The sequence below is a fragment of the Lucilia sericata genome, unplaced genomic scaffold (genome assembly GCF_015586225.1).
Source record: "Lucilia sericata isolate MDLA Ls3-8-SP2 unplaced genomic scaffold, ASM1558622v1 Contig000147F_arrow, whole genome shotgun sequence".
NCBI lineage: Eukaryota > Metazoa > Arthropoda > Insecta > Diptera > Calliphoridae > Lucilia > Lucilia sericata.
This window is the reverse complement of record NW_023994179.1, coordinates 593728-613734: the sequence shown is the minus strand read 5'-3', so window position 1 is coordinate 613734 and position 20007 is coordinate 593728. Positions and strand designations below refer to the sequence as shown.

Genomic DNA, 20007 nt, shown 5'->3' with positions numbered 1-20007 from the left:
TAATGGAGTAATGCTTAAATTATTGGTGTTCAAACTTTTTGACCGGTCTAGGAGAGCTTTCTGCCTATAAATAACATAGGTATGAGCAATAATTCGGATCCTTTAGATAGCGGGGTCAACTAAGCTATTTCCGTCTATCTCTGTATCTGTTGTTCTATAGACCCCAGATATCTCGGGGATCCAGAGATCGGATAATTCTAAAAGACACGTTTTCGAGAAGTTTCCTATTTAAAATCAGCAAAATCAGTCCATAAATAACCTAGATATGAGCAAAAGTCCGAAACAACATGTAACATGTATTTAACGGCAGTCAGGGATGGAAAATTGTATATGCTGTAAAATTGAAAGCAAACATTAAAAAAAAACTAAATTTAAAAAAAAAATTTAATTGAATTCTGAAGAAATGAAGTGCAAATTAATCGTAATCTTAAAATCGAATCGAGAAAATTTCTTCAAGAGACTAAATATTACTTTCCTATTTACTATTTTTAGAAATAATTTAAACACACGTCAATTTGAAAGTTTAATCTATAAATAATAAATAGAGACAGAGAGAAAAAGCCAATTTTTTGGCATTACAATACTTTAGTTTCAAATACATTAAACCGGATTTATTTATTTAAATTTCAAATATGTATGCATGTATGTATTACAAATACTAAGAAAACAATGTTAATTGGCATTGACACTAAACAGTTTTTTTATATTCTCTTTTTTAAAACATTTAGAAAAAAACTGTCAAAATTAGATATATCTGAGCTCATCTCCTTCTAGCATGCATAACTAATAGTTACAGTCAATAATTTCAGCAATTTGAAAACTTAATATTAATCGGCGATGATGAATTCTATAGGCCACACAAGAAATCAGAAAAAATAAATTTTTAAACATTTGTTGTCCCTTAAAATGTTTGCTCAAATATTATTTAATTTAATTAATTATTTAAATTAATTTAGAAAATTATCCTTTAAGCCAATAGATAATTAGATAAAAATCATTAACAGTGAAGAGAACAGTTAGTCTAGCTTGTAAGGTTCTAGTCCAGCAGTTTGGAGGTCATAGGTTCGCTTTCCCAAAAGCCTTAGTTAAAATAGCGCATAACAGGACCGATAGTTGTCTAGATGTATTTCTTCGGATCTGATACATCTTAAGTATATACTAATAATTGTTACAAACCTAATAACAAAACTTATATACCGCCTTTTTTCGTTATACACCCATCACTAGAGTATAAAGCATTTAAACAGGCTCACTTGAAAATAAAATAAAATCTTTTAAACATTCATTAAATTAAACATTGTCACTCCCAACAGCAGCATCACCCATCAACATTATAATATTTCAAGAGTAGAAGACTAATTTTTTGTTGAAAAATATTTGAGTGAATAGAAATATTTTTTGGTCAATATTTGTTTAATAAGTTTGCACCACTACGAGACTTGTTAAATAAAGACAAATAACAACGAAAAAAATAAAACATTTAAAATTTTTATGTTTATTAAAGCAGCTAAAGATGAAAAAAGTCCCTGAATTAATGAATATAAATTATGTGTTTAAGAAAAAACCCACAATGTGTCATCCCGTCAGTTAGAAGATTTTTTTACAATAAAGCCAAGAAAGATGATAAAGTTAAGAAATACAAATCAAATATTTTACAATGCAAGTCAAGCATGCGGAAATTGATTAGTTACGTTTACACACACACGCGCGCACTGTAAAGCAACTCTTTTTACATACATATGCAAATTTTAAATTCATTTAAACTATTAACTGAGGTTTGGCAATAGTATGTCTGACATGGTGTAAATATTTTGGAATTTGGCATCATCCAAAACCAAAAAAAGAAAAAAAATCCAAAGCAAAAAATATTAACGCAAATGTTATGTAATATTTAAATGTGAAATAAAACATGTATTAATGTAAATTTCAAACCAAAAAACAACATCTTTGATAAAGGTGCGTTTATAAGTACGACTATGACTAAAAAGTATTTTTCTCCAAAACAGACTCTTCTGTCATAAGTATTCAAAATTAAATTTGACACACCTTTTAGCGGCTTTTTTTAAATAATTATAATTTTAAACTCCCCTTTGTTATGGTAGTAGTTGACCATATCTTCTTTTTTTCGTAGTTATTTAATTTATTTTAATGGCTTAAACTATTCATTGTACTTGTTTTTAATATTAAATGATCTTAAACATTTTTTATGTTCAAAAATAAAAAATTTAAAAATAAACATCCATTATGAGTTTAAACACCAAATCTACTGCTGTTGCCTTTGTTGGTGTTGCATAGTTGGATTCTTGTTTAAGAACTATGAAAATTTTTTTAAAATGTTGTCTGGCTTTCAAGGTTGACAACTTTAGTGTAACCAACGCCAAGTACTTCTGTTGCACTCGTGAGTTCAAGGGAATAGATTTGCCTCTTGTAGTTTGTGTTCCTTTTTAAAAAGAGCTTTTTAAAAAGCAGAGAGTTACAGTGGTTTTAAAGGAAACCGATATAATTTACTACATTGCTAGACTATAGACTATACTATAGAATAGACTATAGACTAGACTATAGACTAGACTAAGACTAGTCTATAGACTATAGACTAGACTATAGACTAGACATAGACTAGACTATAGACTAGACTATAGACTAGACTTATAGACTAGACTATAGACTAGACTATAGACTAGGACTATAGACTAGACTATAGACTAGACTATAACCTAGACTATAGACTAGACTATAGACTAGACTATAGACTAGACTATAGACTAGACTATAGACTAGACTATAGACTAGACTATAGAATAGGACTATAGACTAGACTATAGACTAGGACTATAGACTAGACTATAGACTAGACTATAGACTAGACTATAGACTAGACTATAGACTAGACTATAGACTAGACTATAGGACTAGACTAGACTAGACTATAGACTAGACTATAGACTAGACTATAGACTAGACTATAGGGACTAGACTATAGACTAGACTATAGACTAGACTATAGACTAGACTATAGACTAGACTATAGACTAGACTATAGACTAGACTATAGACTAGACTATAGACTAGGACTATAGACTAGACTATAGACTAGACTATAGACTAGACTATAGACTAGACTATAGACTAGACTATAGACTAGACTATAGACTGACTATAGACTAGACTATAGACTAGACTATAGACTAGACTATAGACTAGACTATAGACTAGATACTATGACTAGACTATAGACTAGACTAAGACTAGACTATAGACTAGACTATAGCTAGCTATAGACTATAGATAGACTAGAGACTATACGGACTAGCTAGACTAGACTAGACTAAAGGTTATGCTGATTAAAAATCGCCAAAATTCCAACTAACCGCTAAAACTAATTTTTTCCCGCAATTGCCATTTCAAAAACCGTCAGATTTTATGGGAAAAACGTCAAATTGGCAACACTGGTGCTGCTAAGCAATGAACAGAGAACATTCCATCTACATGGTTATAAACTGAAGTAATGTTTTTGCATCTAGTACGCAACGGGTCAGCAATGGTTCAGAGATAAGATAGTCCGAGTACTTGAGCAAAGTGCTTCCACTTTGACCGGCGAATCCATGTGTTCTCTGCAAGAATACATGTAAAAGTACCACCGTGAAATTAGGCCATAATGGCAGTATTCACGTTCGACTTCGATGTGCCGATCTGTACTGTAATTGCCACGATAATGCTTAGAAAAAATGTCCCAGAAAATGGAATTTTCTGAAATTATTTTCTCTTGACGGTAACGTGTCAACATCGTTAAATCGAGTGCACTGGTTATAGGGTTTTATAATAAGTTCTTGTATTCTAATTCTTTAATATTCCTTATTACAATTTTTGGAGAATATTCCAATAATGTTTTGTGTTTGAATAAATAATTAGAAATAAAGCTGTTTACAAGTCTTCAAAATTGCACAAAGAAACCTCTATTTAAAAACAAACGTAAAAACATCTTCCTCATTTCAATTAAATATAACTTAACGTATTTTAACAATAAGTACCAGAAAACAATTTATTACTCAAACAAAAAACGTTATTATTAATGAATTTGTCAATATTATTAAATACTCACTTGACTTAAAACGATTGTTACATCGTCACTTTTCAGACGGGCAATCATTATGGAAGCCACCGATAAATATAATCACCAGCCATTGTAACCTGCAAAATACAAAGAAAAAAATTGAACAATAGAAATTAAAGCAACACCTTAGCAACATGAGTAACATTAGAAATCATCAACATTTTTGTCGTCATCATCATAGTCATCGTGATCATCATCACATTTTAATAAACATTAATTAATTATAACGAAATATGTTCGTAGTATTTGGGTTAAAAAAAATCAATGAATGAGCGGCTAAATTGAATGGCCAAAAAGTAGTGTGTAGTATTTGAAAGTGTATAAGAATTGAGTCATAGATTTATTTATTATAAAGTTTCAATTTTTGTGTGTTTTGTTATTATTATTAATAAAACACTACTTATAGGAGGATTGTGAGATAAGTAGTTGATTTATAAAAAAAAATCAATTTTTATATACATTTCTATCGTTATAGTATGCCAAATTTTTTGTAGTGATAAAATTGTTGCCATATAGCTTTCTCACACAACCCTCGTTTAAACGGTAGTATGCAACTTATTACATATTAGTTTGTAGTTTTTTTAAATTGTTTCTTAATTTTTCACAGACTATTGACTACATTGTTCTGTCTTTTGAGTTGTTTGTAAAAGCAACACCAAAAAACTCTTTACAATTTAATGTGATTTAACAAATATTTCTTATTTTTCGCTTATTTTCATTGTAAATGACTTGTTATTTATTTAGTAAATTTTATAATTGAGCATGTGTAAAGAGTTGCGGACATACTACACACATACGTATGTATGTATGATTTTTACAAAACATACAATTTTTAAGTTTAAATTATTATAATATTGTTGTTAATTTTACTTGAAGGTTCTTTAACAACATGTTAAACAACAAAACTAACAACTAAAGATAAGACACATTTTACTTCTGTTTTTTTTTTTTTCTTTAATTTTTTGGCACTACACTTGTAGTGTAACACTAGATAAATTACAAGATTATTTTTTTGGTCTTATTATTTATTTTTTTTAGCTGCCAGCTATACAAGACAGTTATTATTGCATGCAATTTTAAGAAGTTTGTTGTTTTTAAGAATTAAATTCGAAAACTGAATGTTGCAATAGTTTTTTGAAATTTTGAGAGCATGTTGCAACACTATAGCAGCAAAAAAACTATACTCATATCACAGATGGATTGTTAATATCTGTATATAAAAAACTATAACATAGCCATTTACTGGCTATGTCCTTTTTCCATCTTTTTGGTAACATATGGATTCCGTACTAAAAGAACTGCTCGTCTTTTTAGGCCAAGAGAGAATCAAGCCAACTCGGCCAATAATCGCTTCAGAACGAATCAGGTGCATTCGGTAAAGTTTCCCTGTGATGGTCTGACCATATTTCAGCAGTTCATAAGTGAAAGGACATTCTTTTGGAACACATTCACCCTAAGCTTCATCAGCTGCTCTTTTTTCAAATTAGATAAATAAAGAAAATCTTGCCACAACATTGGACATTTTCGAAGAAACAACCAACGTTGATGTTTACTCTATAGATATTAAATGACAGATATTAAAAGAAATGGAAAGCACTTCGTTATATTAAAATTCCGAAAAATATAGAATTCATCGAAAATGCTTTACATTCATCAAAATTATCCTCAAAATACTAATTCGTCGAATTTTAAAAGAAATGGAAAGCACTTCGTTATATTAAAATTCCGAAAAATATAGAATTCATCGAAAATGCTTTACATTCATCAAAATTATCCTCAAAATACTAATTCGTCGAATATTTTCTGTAAAAAGATGGTTTCTTTAAAAAGTATATTCATCTAAAATTTTCTTAAAAATGCAAATTCATTAAAAATTCTCTATAAACAGACTATTTGACGAAGATTCTCTATAATAAAAAAATCGTAGAGAATTCTATATAAACAAGAGAATTCGTTGGAAATTCTGTATAAAAAAAGAATTTGTCAAAAATTCTCTATAAGCCGAATATTTATCAAAAATTTCTTATAAAAGCAAAAATGGTCGAAAATTCTCCATAAAAAAATCACCCAAAATTCTCTATAAAGAGATTTATTGAAAAGATTTTATAAATCTAAATTGAGTTTTATCTAAATTATAAAAAATTATTATATTTAGTTCATTCGGATCTGAAACAAATAGGGATCCGAGGTGTCGTACTTTGTAGACCTTAGGACCAGAATTTGGTGGTGTTGTGAGATCGATATTCAAAACTTAAATTCGAAAACACTTTTTCTCTTGGTAAGACAAAATTTATTCAAATCATACTTATTATTTAGTAATAAATTTTTTCGCGAATAGTTGAGGAATTTGTTTCGATTTTATAACATTATTTGTACAAAAAGAATGAACAGTTTCTAAAAAGATTATTTGTCGAAAGTTCTCTACAAAAAGAGAATTCGTTATCTATAGAAGAAGAATTTATAGAAATCCACTACAAAAAAGCAAATTTTTCGAAAATTCTCCATAAAATTTAAATAAAATCAGACATTATGTTAAGTAATAATTTTTTTGCGAATAGTTCAAGAATTTATTTTGAAAATTCTTCATAAATAGATAAATTTTTAGAACATAGTTCGTACAGAACGAAAGAATTTATGGAACAGTTTCTTAAAAGAGAATTTAACTCTTAAACTCAAAAAATCTGTACAATAACAAAATTCGTCGAAATTTGTTTATACGGATCAGAAAAGATAGGAATTTTTTCATATACTTCGGAGATCAAAATAAATACATAAAAATTTCTCTTGGCATATAAAATTTTATCAAAATCGGACTTTATGTTTAGTAATAATTTTTTTCGCGAATGGTTCAAGAATTTTTTTTTTTTTTGGAAATTCTTCATAATTATAAACATTTTTGAAACAGTATTTGTACATAATGAGAGAATTTATGGATAAGTTGCTAAAAAGAGAAATTAACTCTTAAACTCAAAAAATTTGTACAATAAGAGAATTCGTCGAAATTTGTTCATTCGGATCAGAAAAGATAGGTATTTTTTCATATATGCAGTTCCGTAATTTGGAGATTAAAATAAAAACATACAAATTTTTCTTTTGGCATGTAAAGTTTTATCTAAATCGGACTAGTAATAAGTTTTTCGCGAATAGTCCAAGAATTTATTTTGAAAATTCTTCATAAATGAGAGAATTTATGGAACAGTTGCTGAAAAGAGAATTTAACTCTTAAAATGAGAATTCTCCGGAAAAAAATCGATAAAAAGACAATTTGTCGATAGTGTCTTCAAAAAAAGAACTTATTTTCTATAAAAATTTATAGAAAATTCACTACAAAAAAGAAAATTTGTCGAATATACAAAATATATCAGGAAACATCTTAATAAATACTTAATATAATGCCGAAAACAAAATTAATTTAAGAAATCAAAGTCAAATCATTGTAGTGAAGGTGTGAATTAATTTAAGAAATATAGTTCTCAAATAATAAAGGATAAGGGTCTTATTCATAAACTTTTATCAAAGGTTTATAAATTAAATTTTCATACAAAATTTGTTCTATAAACCTATAAATAAAAATTAACCTTTGAATTAAACATTTCCAAAAACGTAATAAAATAAATCATAAAATCGAACAATCACTGAATTTGTTAAAGTGGAAGTTTTTAGTCATGTGACAATGGTCATTTAGAATTCAATGCAATTTAATTAAAATAACATTTTGCATTAAACATAAACTGTATATCACAATTCCTTTAATATATATGTATATATAGTTTATAGCTTAAATTTAGGTCAATTTAACTGTAATTTGCAATATGCAAACAAAACAAAACAGTTGTCAAACATACCTTTTTATGATTCCATAATACATTCACACTTGGTTTGCCACGACGAAAATCAGACTGATCAATAACATCATCATGTACCAAACTGGCCGAATGCACCATTTCAGAAAACAAAGCGATTTGTCGTTGTTTATGCAGCAATTGTCTACGGAAAAAAGAAATACATACAAATAAAATAAAATGTTTGGAAAAAAAAAAGATAAAATATATAAAAATGATGACATAAAATCACACAATCACTCTGATAAACAATCTATATGTTCCATACATGCAGACAGTCATGAATAAATAAATTTTAAATTGTTAGTACGAAAATTTTATAACAATTGCTATACGAGTACTTGAATGAAATGTATTGAAATATTTGTGTTCAGATATTTGCACTAAATCATAAAAATAAGGTTAATACGACAACTAATTACTTGCAAAAGCCTATCAACCAGCAAAAATTAAAAAAAAAAGAAATATTGCAAAAATGTACTCATACAGTGGCTAACAAAATAGTTGGTTTAATTTAAGGAATTGCATAAATCTGCTTATACGCTTACAGGTTTTACACATTAAATTGGTTTTTCCAAAGTTGTGTAAAAAGTTTTAATGCACACTGTATTTGTACATGCAATAAATGTGTGTTCATACACGTGTATAAGTGTGTGTGATTATGCTCGAACACAATTACAAAATATTTATTTGTTATAGCCTTTTGGCCAATTTTTTATAGGGTCAATAACTAATATCAATACAACACAATAAAATTGCATTTTTTTACAAAAGTGGAAAAAATTACATTAAATTTAATTTAAATATTTATTTATAAAAAATCATTAACAATATAAAAAAACGCACCGCAACAATAACAATGGAAAAACATTGTATTTTACTGATTGTACAAAGTGATTGACTTAATAAATAAATAAATGAATGCAATTTGTTGTTAGTTTTTCCCTTTTTTATGTAAAACTTAAATAAATTAGTTTTAAAGGTTAACAATGATTATTCTCCCCAAAAAAGTAGATTTTAGGCAATTTATTTAAATTAAAACTAATCGAAGGCAATTAAATGAAAATTGCTAATAAATTACTCTATAAAAGATATGTTAACTTACCTTGATTCTTTATTTAAGTGATAATTAATAGCTTTGGACATGAGCATAGTGACCATGGGCCTTAAGGCCTTACCCTGGCCATCGAAGTAGTATGTGGCGATTTTATCAAGTTCAGCTTGACTTGTACCTTGTGCAAGTAACTGTAAAGAGATGATAAGAGAACAGAGAATTAGCATAAGTTTAAAATTAAAACTGGGAGTGAAGGAAATTTACAGTTTTTTTGCTTTCAGATAAAATGTGAATTGAAACATGTGATCAATAATTGACTAAAAATAAAACAGAAAAAATTCCTTGAAGTTATTTGGAAAATTTAAACACAACGAATTAGTTTTTAATTAATTAATTTTTTTCGAGAATATTTCAAGAATTTCGAATTCTATATAATTTGAGAATTTTATGAATCGAAGTTTTTCTAAATTGTCATTCTAATCAAAATTATAAAGAATTTGTCATATTACATATACAATATATAAAAATTAATGTGTGTTTGTATGTTTGTTTCAACTTTATAAACAGCTAAACGACTGGACCTATTTTTCAAAAATTTTCACAGTGTCTTCTTGTATGTCTGGAAGGAACTATAGGCTACTTTTTACCTCAAAACTTCAAGTGGGCGACGTGCCATCTACATGAATACATGAGAATAAAATGATCAGCCTTATAAAGTGGGCGTGGCACCTTCCATATAAAGAAAATCTTGTATCTGATTAAGTATAACAACTAGAGTCTTCATTTTTTCGGAGGCACTTTAGTATCAATATGAATGTTTAGAACATAAATATTAAAATTCGATTATCTGGGAAACCATTGGGTTTAGGTTTTAAATTTAGCACAAAGTCCTTTAACATCCATGTGCATATTTAGGATATATATGGGCGAATTTTCACAAGGGGATATTGGTACCTTCCATAAGGATTGAATAGACAGTTTGTGAAAAAGATTTTTTTAAGAAATTCATCGAAAATACTCTAAAAAAACAAAATTAGTGCCTATAAAAAGAAAATTTTTCTAAATTTTCTATAAAAGGAGAATAAAAAGGGATTCTATCTCTATGGTTAAAAAATTCGTTGAAAATTCTTAAAAAAAAACAAAATTTGTTGAAAATTCTCTAGCCAAAAATCTGTTCAAATATGTTCTCTATAAAAAAAGAATTTTATCAAAATTTTCCTGGAAAAATAAAATTTATCGATAGTTCATCAAAAATTCCCTTTAAAACGAGAATTCACCGAAAATTCTCTATGAATTGAAAATTCGTCGAAAATTTTCTCAAAAACAAAAGTCGTCGAATAGTCTCAATAAATAAACAATTCAGAGAATTCGTCCACAATTCCCTATGAATACAAAATTCTTCGAAAGTTATTTATAAGAAACAAAATACGTCGAACATTCGAAGAGAATTTATCGAAAAATTTTCCTAGAAAATAAAATTCGTCGAAAATTCACTTCTACTCTATGAATAAAAACTCTGTTGAAAATTCTCTTAAAATTCGTCGAAAATTCCCTATTTTAAAATTTATGTAAGAAATCACAGAAAAAATTTTCAAAAATTTTCTATAAAAATAGATTTTTATCAAAATTTTACTAGAAAAATAAAATTCGTCGATAATTTATTGAAAATTACCTTTTAAAAGAAGAATTCGTCAAAAATTCTATTTAAAAAGATAATAAAAAGAGAACTTGTCGATAATTCTCTATGAATAGAAAATTCGTCGAAAGACGAAAAGAAAATTTGTTGAAAATTTTCCATCTAATAATCAGTGTATTTGTAAGAAATTGTAGTCGGGCAAGTTATAAAAATAAAATGTCATTTAGATTTCATAATAAAGCATTTAACTGGAATTGTACCTTGCCTCAGATATACTTAAGCCATTTATTATTGAATAAAATTGTGGATAGGAACTAGGGTCAAATGAGGCCCTATAATTATACGAGATACGAGTATATTAAACATAATTATGAACTTAAACGTCCTATTCAGGGGGTTCAGTTGTATGGGAGCTAGGTGAAATATTGGACCGATGTTAACCATTTTCAATAGGGCTCGTCTCTGCTCCAATAGAAGAAAATGTACCAAATTTCATTGAATTATTTTGAAAATTGCAACCTGTAGTTTGATGACAATATTTACAAGCCATATTAGGGGTTTCAGTTGTATTAGGGCTAGGTGAAATAATAGACCGATCTTATCCATTTTCAATGGGCTTCGTCCCTGGGCCAATAGAAGATCATGTACCAAATTTCATTGAATTATCTTCAAAATTGTGACCTGTAGTTTGATTACAAGGTCAGACATACGGACGGACATAAATGAAAATGATTCTAAGCCGATTGGTATACTTTAAGGTGGGTATAGGACCAATATTATTGTGCGTTACTAACATCATAAAAAGAAAGAAATTTGTCGAAAATTCTCAAAAAAGTAAAAAAAAAAATCCCAATAAAAATCGATAAAATTCGATAAAATTTTACATGACAAATAAAATCTTTTTTCAAAATTTTATAATAGAGAATTTTTTGAAAATTCACAAAGAGAAAATATTTTAAAAAAGATCATACAATTTGTCTAAAATTCTCAATTAAAAAATTATGGATTAATTGCATATTTTTTTTGTAATCCCGAAAATACGTTTACTATTTTTATACATCTTTACATTGACATTACTAACTTTTTAACAACTCTTAAAAAACCACTTAACAAAACCAAACTAAACACGACATGACAAGACAATACACATGAGATTATAACAAAAATCGAATAAAACTTGTTACAACTAAACAATTCCTTACAAGAAAAACCCAAATGCAGCACTCACTCACTACCAAATATGATGCGTTTTGTGGAATAAATGAAAAAAAATCATGGTTAATGGCCGGCCACAAAATAATTGACCATTTAATGTGCAAAAGTCAATGTTAATGGCTTAATCTTGGCAATAATATCATGAATAAAATATTTATAAATTATAATAATTGTAATGGTCGTACATGTACTTACATCTCTAACATCATCATAAAAATATTTAAGTTCATCATCCAATATTATATAGGGATCTATTTGGATCTCACGTACAGGACCAGCTGGCTGTTGTGTATGAACCGAACTGTAATGACGGCAGTTTGTTTTCAGATTTGAGCATTTCGTTTTAGAATTTGTGGTGGCTGTAGGAGAGTTATGCTAAAAAGAGAATGAAATGGAAAAATAAATTATTAAAGATTTTGTAAATGTTTAACAATAAATTTCAGAAAATTATGACACGCTTTTTGGTTAAAATAATTAAGCGTGAAATGTTCTTAAGGTAGTTTTATTAAGTTTGTTCAAATTTTTATGTAATTTAAATATTTTAACTATTATTTATATGTGATTTTACAAATAATTTATTTTATTGCTAATTTTTCTAAAATTACAGCAATTAGTTGAGAAAATCATTATTTAATTGAAATAAAATCAAATAAAGATAAATTTATTAAAGTAGTTTATTAGAAAAACATTGCTGTGGAAAACCAACATTCAATTAACTGTACACTTATAAATGTATTAAAAAGTAAAACTACAACTAAAGCGACCGACTGCAGGCCACATTAATATACTATACTTATTATAACGAACTTTAAATTCTTTTTAGTTAAGTCTGCAGAGTTAAAATAGACTTTCCAGATCAGGCTGTATTTTGCAACAAAAAACATTTTCATAAAAGCTTTGTAACAAAGTTATTTCCTAGAAAAGCTCCTACATAGAAAGTTATCTTTTATAGTTTTAAAATACAAAGTGGGGATGAATATTCTTTGTAAAAAATTGGGATAAATGTCTGCTTTGGAAAAGCTATATTATGACAAATAGCTTTTTAGCAATAAGCTTTTCCAAAAGACTAATTAATTAATATCTATTAAAGCTCCTAGATAGAAAAGCTTTGTTGCTTATTACTGTATATTGGTCAAAAATGCAAATTTTTGGCAACTTTTTCAAAAACTTTAAATTTTTATAAACAAATATAAAGCTTAAAAAGCTAAAGTGTTGTTTCTGTTGTGTAAGAAAGCTTTTACAAAAAATTTTGATTTCCCATACAAATAATATGTATGCGTTTTATAGAAGCAAGAGTGATTATGTCCTAACACAACTATCATAATAGTTCACCATAATCATATAGAATTCGCTTAACTTTAAACGTCTTAATTTATCTAACGACTATATTTAAACCATTATTAACTAGTAATTGGTACTTGTTTGATTTTCAACAGCTTAAATTGAAAAACTATTAAAAAATAATAATGTTGTCACCATGAAAACTACAGTGTCTAAACTAAAACAAAAATAAAAGTCAAGTTCATTAATTCCTTATAAAAAAAAACATAGACAAAACCATAAAACAGCTATGAAACAGGAAAAAACCAACATAATAATTTTCTCTAAAATACTAATATTATTTAATCTCAAACACACCAACATTTATGTAATTTGTTAACCTTGACTAAGAGGAGCTTATAAAGTTATTACACATTTATTTATTTAATAGAATTTACATTTTTTATGAGTTTTTTTTTCATTTTTGTGTAAAACTGATTACAACATTGATGGCTGCATAAATAATTTGCACCATACGATAGATAATACAAGTACAAATTAATATTGAAAACATGTTAAGATGATCTATTCAATGTCAAATACTGTTTTTCTGTGGGTCTATTGACACTTTATAATGGACCAACTGCCCAGTAATATCAACAACCAATTATTAATAAATTCAATGTCTCTTCTAACAATAACATCATCATGAATAAATTAGTTAGGCCAAGCAGCCTCCGTTTAAATAATTGAAATTAAATAAACTTAAATTATGCAATAGACAACAATTTGTTGTAACTTAATATGGCCTTTTTAAATGAGTTTATTGATATTTTATTTGTGCAGAAAAATAAATAAACTCAATATTAAATAATAAATAAAAAGAAGAAAAAAAGCATCTACAGAAAGTCTTTAATAGACAAAGACATTTTTTTACATTAAAATTGCTTATGGCAACAAGAGACAAATGACAAATAATGTTCAATCAGCATTTGTCAGTTATTTATGAACGATCAATATTTGTAGTCATAGTGACAGAAATCTTTAGTAGCTTACTTTATACACTTTTAGTAACTAAATCGTTCAATCAGTTAGTTAGTCAGTCATTCAGTGATATACAGGCATTTTGTTGTTGTTTATCATGCAAACAGATTGTTGAAGACATAACAGTCATAAAAAATATTTATGTTTTTTTATATTATTCAATAGTTAAAGATAACATTATTTCACCAACAAGTTAAATATTTTTATTTAAAGATATAAATTAAAATCAACCTAATTTTTTCCAATAAAAACGTACTTTTGTTAAAGCTTTGTTTTAAATACCCTTTGAAGGATTTAAACATAATTTATATTATAACTTTTAATAATTTAAGTCCTTTTTTAATAAACTACAAAGATAAGGCACGTTTTGACCGCATGTTAAAATGCATGTAGTTTTAGTCCATAAATTATGACAACTACCAACAACCACAATGAAAAACCTGAAACCTCCAAAAAAAATGTTATAAATTTGTTTCGTTTTTACTTCAAAAAAAAACATTCCAATGATAATCATCAAGTTTACTCTTGCATACCTGCAATTATTAATGGTATTTATGCACACACACACTTTTGCAATATTTGCACGCGCACTAACACATCATCAAAAAAAAAAAAGAAAACATGTGTCCAGAATGCAGTTACAACATGTTGTCCATACACTCTGGAACCAGTTTTACTTACATGCATGTAAGAGGATGCCCTAAACATGCATGCTGCAACCAACAACGTATAGCAAGTGGATCATCATTGAGCTTGCATGCGATTCATTTACTGAAGATGATCGTGATGATCATATGAATGAAACCGGTAGTTATATTGGATGATAATGAAGATGATGGTGTTGAAATTGTTAAACGAAAGTTTATATTTCTTATAAATCGTGTCCTTGTAATTTCACATAAATAAACTGAAACATGTTTGCAATTACATATGTACATAAACACAATTATACACTGAGAGTAAAATTGGGTTAAAATTTAAAAAATATTTTCATAAAATATATATAAAATTCCAATAGACAATATTGTATTATTCATTTCATAGTGAATCTCTTGACTATTCAAGATCAGCGATCGTTCCAGCAAATCTGAAGGTCTTTTAGGAACATTCAATTAAATGTTGCGAGAACATATAGTCTAGTCTATAGTCTAGTCTATAGTCTAGTCTATAGTCTAGTCTATAGTCTAGTCTATAGTCTAGTCTATAGTCTAGTCTATAGTCTAGTCTATAGTCTAGTCTATAGTCTAGTCTATAGTCTAGTCTATAGTCTAGTCTATAGTCTAGTCTATAGTCTAGTCTATAGTCTAGTCTATAGTCTAGTCTATAGTCTAGTCTATAGTCTAGTCTATAGTCTAGTCTATAGTCTAGTCTATAGTCTAGTCTATAGTCTAGTCTATAGTCTAGTCTATAGTCTAGTCTATAGTCTAGTCTATAGTCTAGTCTAGTAGTCTATAGTCTAGTCTATAGTCTAGTCTATAGTCTAGTCTATAGTCTAGTCTATAGTCTAGTCTATAGTCTAGTCTATAGTCTAGTCTATAGTCTAGTCTATAGTCTAGTCTATAGTCTAGTCTATAGTCTAGTCTATAGTCTAGTCTATAGTCTAGTCTATAGTCTAGTCTATAGTCTAGTCTATAGTCTAGTCTATAGTCTAGTAGTCTATAGTCTAGTCTATAGTCTAGTCTATAGTCTAGTCTATAGTCTAGTCTATAGTCTAGTCTATAGTCTAGTCTATAGTCTAGTCTATAGTCTAGTCTATAGTCTAGTCTATAGTCTAGTCTATAGTCTAGTCTATAGTCTAGTCTATAGTCTAGTCTATAGTCTAGTCTATAGTCTAGTCTAGTCTATAGTCTAGTCTATAGTCTAGTCTATAGTCTAGTCTATAGTCTAGTCTATAGTCTAGTCTATAGTCTAGTCTATAGTCTAGTCTATAGTCTAGTCTAGTATAGTCTAGTCTATAGTCTAGTCTATAGTCTAGTCTATAGTCTAGACTATAGTGTAGTCTATAGTCTCTATGTCTAGTCTATAGTCTAGTCTATAGTCTAGTCTATAGTCTAGTCTATAGTCTAGTCTATAGTCTAGTCTATAGTCTAGTCTATAGTCTAGTCTATAGTCTAGTCTATAGTCTAGTCTATAGTCTAGTCTATAGTCTAGTCTATAGTCTAGTCTATAGTCTAGTCTATAGTCTAGTCTATAGTCTAGTCTATAGTCTAGTCTATAGTCTAGTCTATAGTCTAGTCTATAGTCTAGTCTATAGTCTAGTCTATAGTCTAGTCTATAGTCTAGTCTATAGTCTAGTCTATAGTCTAGTCTATAGTCTAGTCTATAGTCTAGTCTATAGTCTAGTCTATAGTCTAGTCTATAGTCTAGTCTATAGTCTAGTCTATAGTCTAGTCTATAGTCTAGTCTATAGTCTAGTCTATAGTCTAGTCTATAGTCTAGTCTATAGTCTAGTCTATAGTCTAGTCTATAGTCTAGTCTATAGTCTAGTCTATAGTCTAGTCTATAGTCTAGTCTATAGTCTAGTCTATAGTCTAGTCTATAGTCTAGTCTATAGTCTAGTCTATAGTCTAGTCTATAGTCTAGTCTATAGTCTAGTCTATAGTCTAGTCTATAGTCTAGTCTATAGTCTAGTCTATAGTCTAGTCTATAGTCTAGTCTATAGTCTAGTCTATAGTCTAGTCTATAGTCTAGTCTATAGTCTAGTCTATAGTCTAGTCTATAGTCTAGTCTATAGTCTAGTCTATAGTCTAGTCTATAGTCTAGTCTATAGTCTAGTCTATAGTCTAGTCTATAGTCTAGTCTATAGTCTAGTCTATAGTCTAGTCTATAGTCTAGTCTATAGTCTAGTCTATAGTCTAGTCTATAGTCTAGTCTATAGTCTAGTCTATAGTCTAGTCTATAGTCTAGTCTATAGTCTAGTCTATAGTCTAGTCTATAGTCTAGTCTATAGTCTAGTCTATAGTCTAGTCTATAGTCTAGTCTAGTCTAGTCTAGTCTAGTCTATAGTCTAGTCTATAGTCTAGTCTATAGTCTAGTCTAGTCTAGTCTATAGTCTAGTCTATAGTCTAGTCTATAGACTAGTTTTGCCGTTCCTTTTTGTATTAAATCACTTTATGTCTTAAACCACCCATTGTGCAGAGTTTCTTCATTTAAACAACAAACATAACCTACAATTTAATAGTATTTTAACGTTAAAATTTTGTATGTAAGACTGATAAGGGAATGCAGCAATGCAGAATAAAATACAGAAAAAAATAAAAACACCATAAAAATCAACTTCCAAAACTATAAAAAACAATCATCACATAAAAACTAAAAATAGTATTTTAGTGCAAATTGTTTTTTCCTTCTACTTGTTGTTATTTTTTTACCCATTCACAAACAATTGATTTTTAAATTTCACATAAAATTTAATACAAATTTATTTATTATCAAAAAACCATAAAGTTTTATTTTATGTGTCAACAAAACATAAATGTCAAAAATATTTATACTAAAAAATATAAAGTGACAAAATCATACAGTCATTTGTCACAGAGATTTAAAAGCAGCAGGGCGAATAATTTTCCAAATTGTAGCAATTATTAATAATGAGAAAATTTTAAACAAATTAAAATATTAAAAGGGAATTATTAAGCTTTTACTATTATTTTTTTAAGTTTATATTAGTAACAACTTTTAAAATCTGTTACAATTCCCACAAGGCCTTTTTTTGTTTAGCTTACTTTAAGTAGTAAAACTTATACTCCAGAATCGTAGACATTTCTTAAACTTCTTCTTTGGAATTCTAAAATATTAAGTAAATCAAATTATTACATAAGACCTAATCTATTCCATCACACAAAATTTAACATTTAATTTCCGCGAAATCTGTAAAATTTCTGGCATGTGCGTTTTTAATATTTTAAAAGTACTTTAACAAAATTAGAGACTTATTTAATATTCCCCCTTCATAATTCACATTATAGTATTTGCATCAACAATGTGTTTTTAACACGCAATGATCTCAACCTTTAAATAATTGTTTAGTACTTTAAAAATGCCAAGAAACCCCCAGAAAGAAAAAAACCAAACAATTTCATTAAGTAGTTGTTAAATATGTAAATATTTGTGGTTTTAACCGAAATACCAAATACTCGTACTAATACAAATTGTTGTCACATTTTTCTAAAAAAAAAACGTAATAAAAAAATAATGTTAAATATTATTGAGATTTATCTGACAGTACTAATTATGATTATTATCTTTAACAAGTACTCTGACACACTTCACGTTTTAATATTTGATGAGATGCGGTTGCGAAAAGTAAGTATTAGTAACTCTGAATTGGAATCGAAAAAAAACTACAAAAAGCAAGATATTGAACATGTTTCTAAGTTGTTCCCCTTTCAGAAATTATATAGTATTTAGAAGTCAAATTTGTCAGAATTTCTTTAGAGTTGTAAAATCAATTTTAAAAATTCTCGAGAATATTCCATGAACTTATTTCTTTCAATTTCTTTAATGAGAAAATATGTGACATACTTATAGGCGTTTAAATTTTTTTATTAGGTAATAGGTCAGCCAATGAACTCTTCTATGAATAGATCCATGAACTACTCATAGAACTGATCTTTGAACTAGTCTTTTGAGTAGTCTATGGATTAGTTTATATACCAGTCTATGGGTTGCTTTATTCAAAATCTAAGGACTATGGACTAGTTTATAGACTGTTCTATTGATTATTATTTTAACTAGTCTATGGACTTGCCTCTTGGTCATACAATTCTAGTTTATAGACTCTTCTATTGAATATTATCTTAACTAGTCTATGGACTTGCTTTTGGGTCATTCAATAGACTACGGAACACCTACGGAATTTATAGAATAGTCTATTAACAAATCTGTAGAATATAAAAGTATATCGACTATTCATATGGCTAGCATATAGAGGTCTATTGACTATAAACTAGGCAAAGAACTATTCTAAGAATAGTTACACGAACTAGTCACAGAACTGGTCTATGTATTAGTCTATAGATTTTCTATTGACTATTCATTTAATTATTATTTTAACTATGCATTTGAATAGTTTATTGACTAGTCTACGAACTACACTATAGACAATCCTATTCACTATTCTCTTGACTAGTTTATGGACTTGCCTCTTGACAAATTTATGGATTATTCAAAAGACTACGGAATAATCTGTTTAAAAAATTTCTTTATAAAATCTATGGAATAGACTACTGACTAATATATGGACTAGTCAGCTGATTATTCAATTGAATATTTATAAATCTATGGCCTGGTCTATTGATTCTCACTTCCAGGAAAAATATAGTTTTTTTTCTGCATTAGCAGCACTGAAAACCACATCAACCTGAAGACATACATAAATAAACAAGTATTTACTACAATAACAAAAATTTCGGTTAAATTAAAATAGATATTTAAAACTATTTTTATGGTCATACCAAAATAAAAAGAAAAACAACACACACGCAGATAATAAAGATAGTTAAGGGAATGGAGAAATGAAGAAGTTAAAATATACAACAAACAAGAAAGAAAACATGAAAAAAAAGAAATGGTAAAAAAGAAGTTTAAAAAATCACTTAAAATACAACTTGGTTATTGGTATTTATTTTTAAAGTTATTACATTGTTATTATTGTTAGTATTGTTGCTTTATGTTATGTCAGCAAAAAGGGAAAGTTGTCCGTCCGTCATACATTTATTTTATACATTTCATTCATACACAATGTTCATTAACAATGATGATAATGACGACGACAGCCAACGATGATGAATTGATGATGGACAATATCAAAAATTTTACTCTCACAAACATACCTACATACACA

General features: G+C 27.9%; 1 protein-coding gene across 1 annotated transcript in view; it reads right to left on the bottom strand.

Moving 5' to 3' along the window:
- Positions 1-4099: 4099 nt before the first annotated feature.
- LOC119601193 (probable hexaprenyl pyrophosphate synthase, mitochondrial) overlaps positions 4100-20007 on the bottom strand; it is a 36097-nt gene continuing 20189 nt past the window's right edge. The window contains exons 2-5 of the mRNA XM_037951970.1: positions 12054-12233; positions 9059-9198; positions 7957-8098; positions 4100-4188 (exon numbers count right to left, since the gene is read on the bottom strand). Coding sequence (XP_037807898.1) covers positions 4147-4188; positions 7957-8098; positions 9059-9198; positions 12054-12233 — 504 coding nt within the window. The 3' untranslated portion in view covers positions 4100-4146. The remainder of the gene's footprint in view (positions 4189-7956; positions 8099-9058; positions 9199-12053; positions 12234-20007) is intronic.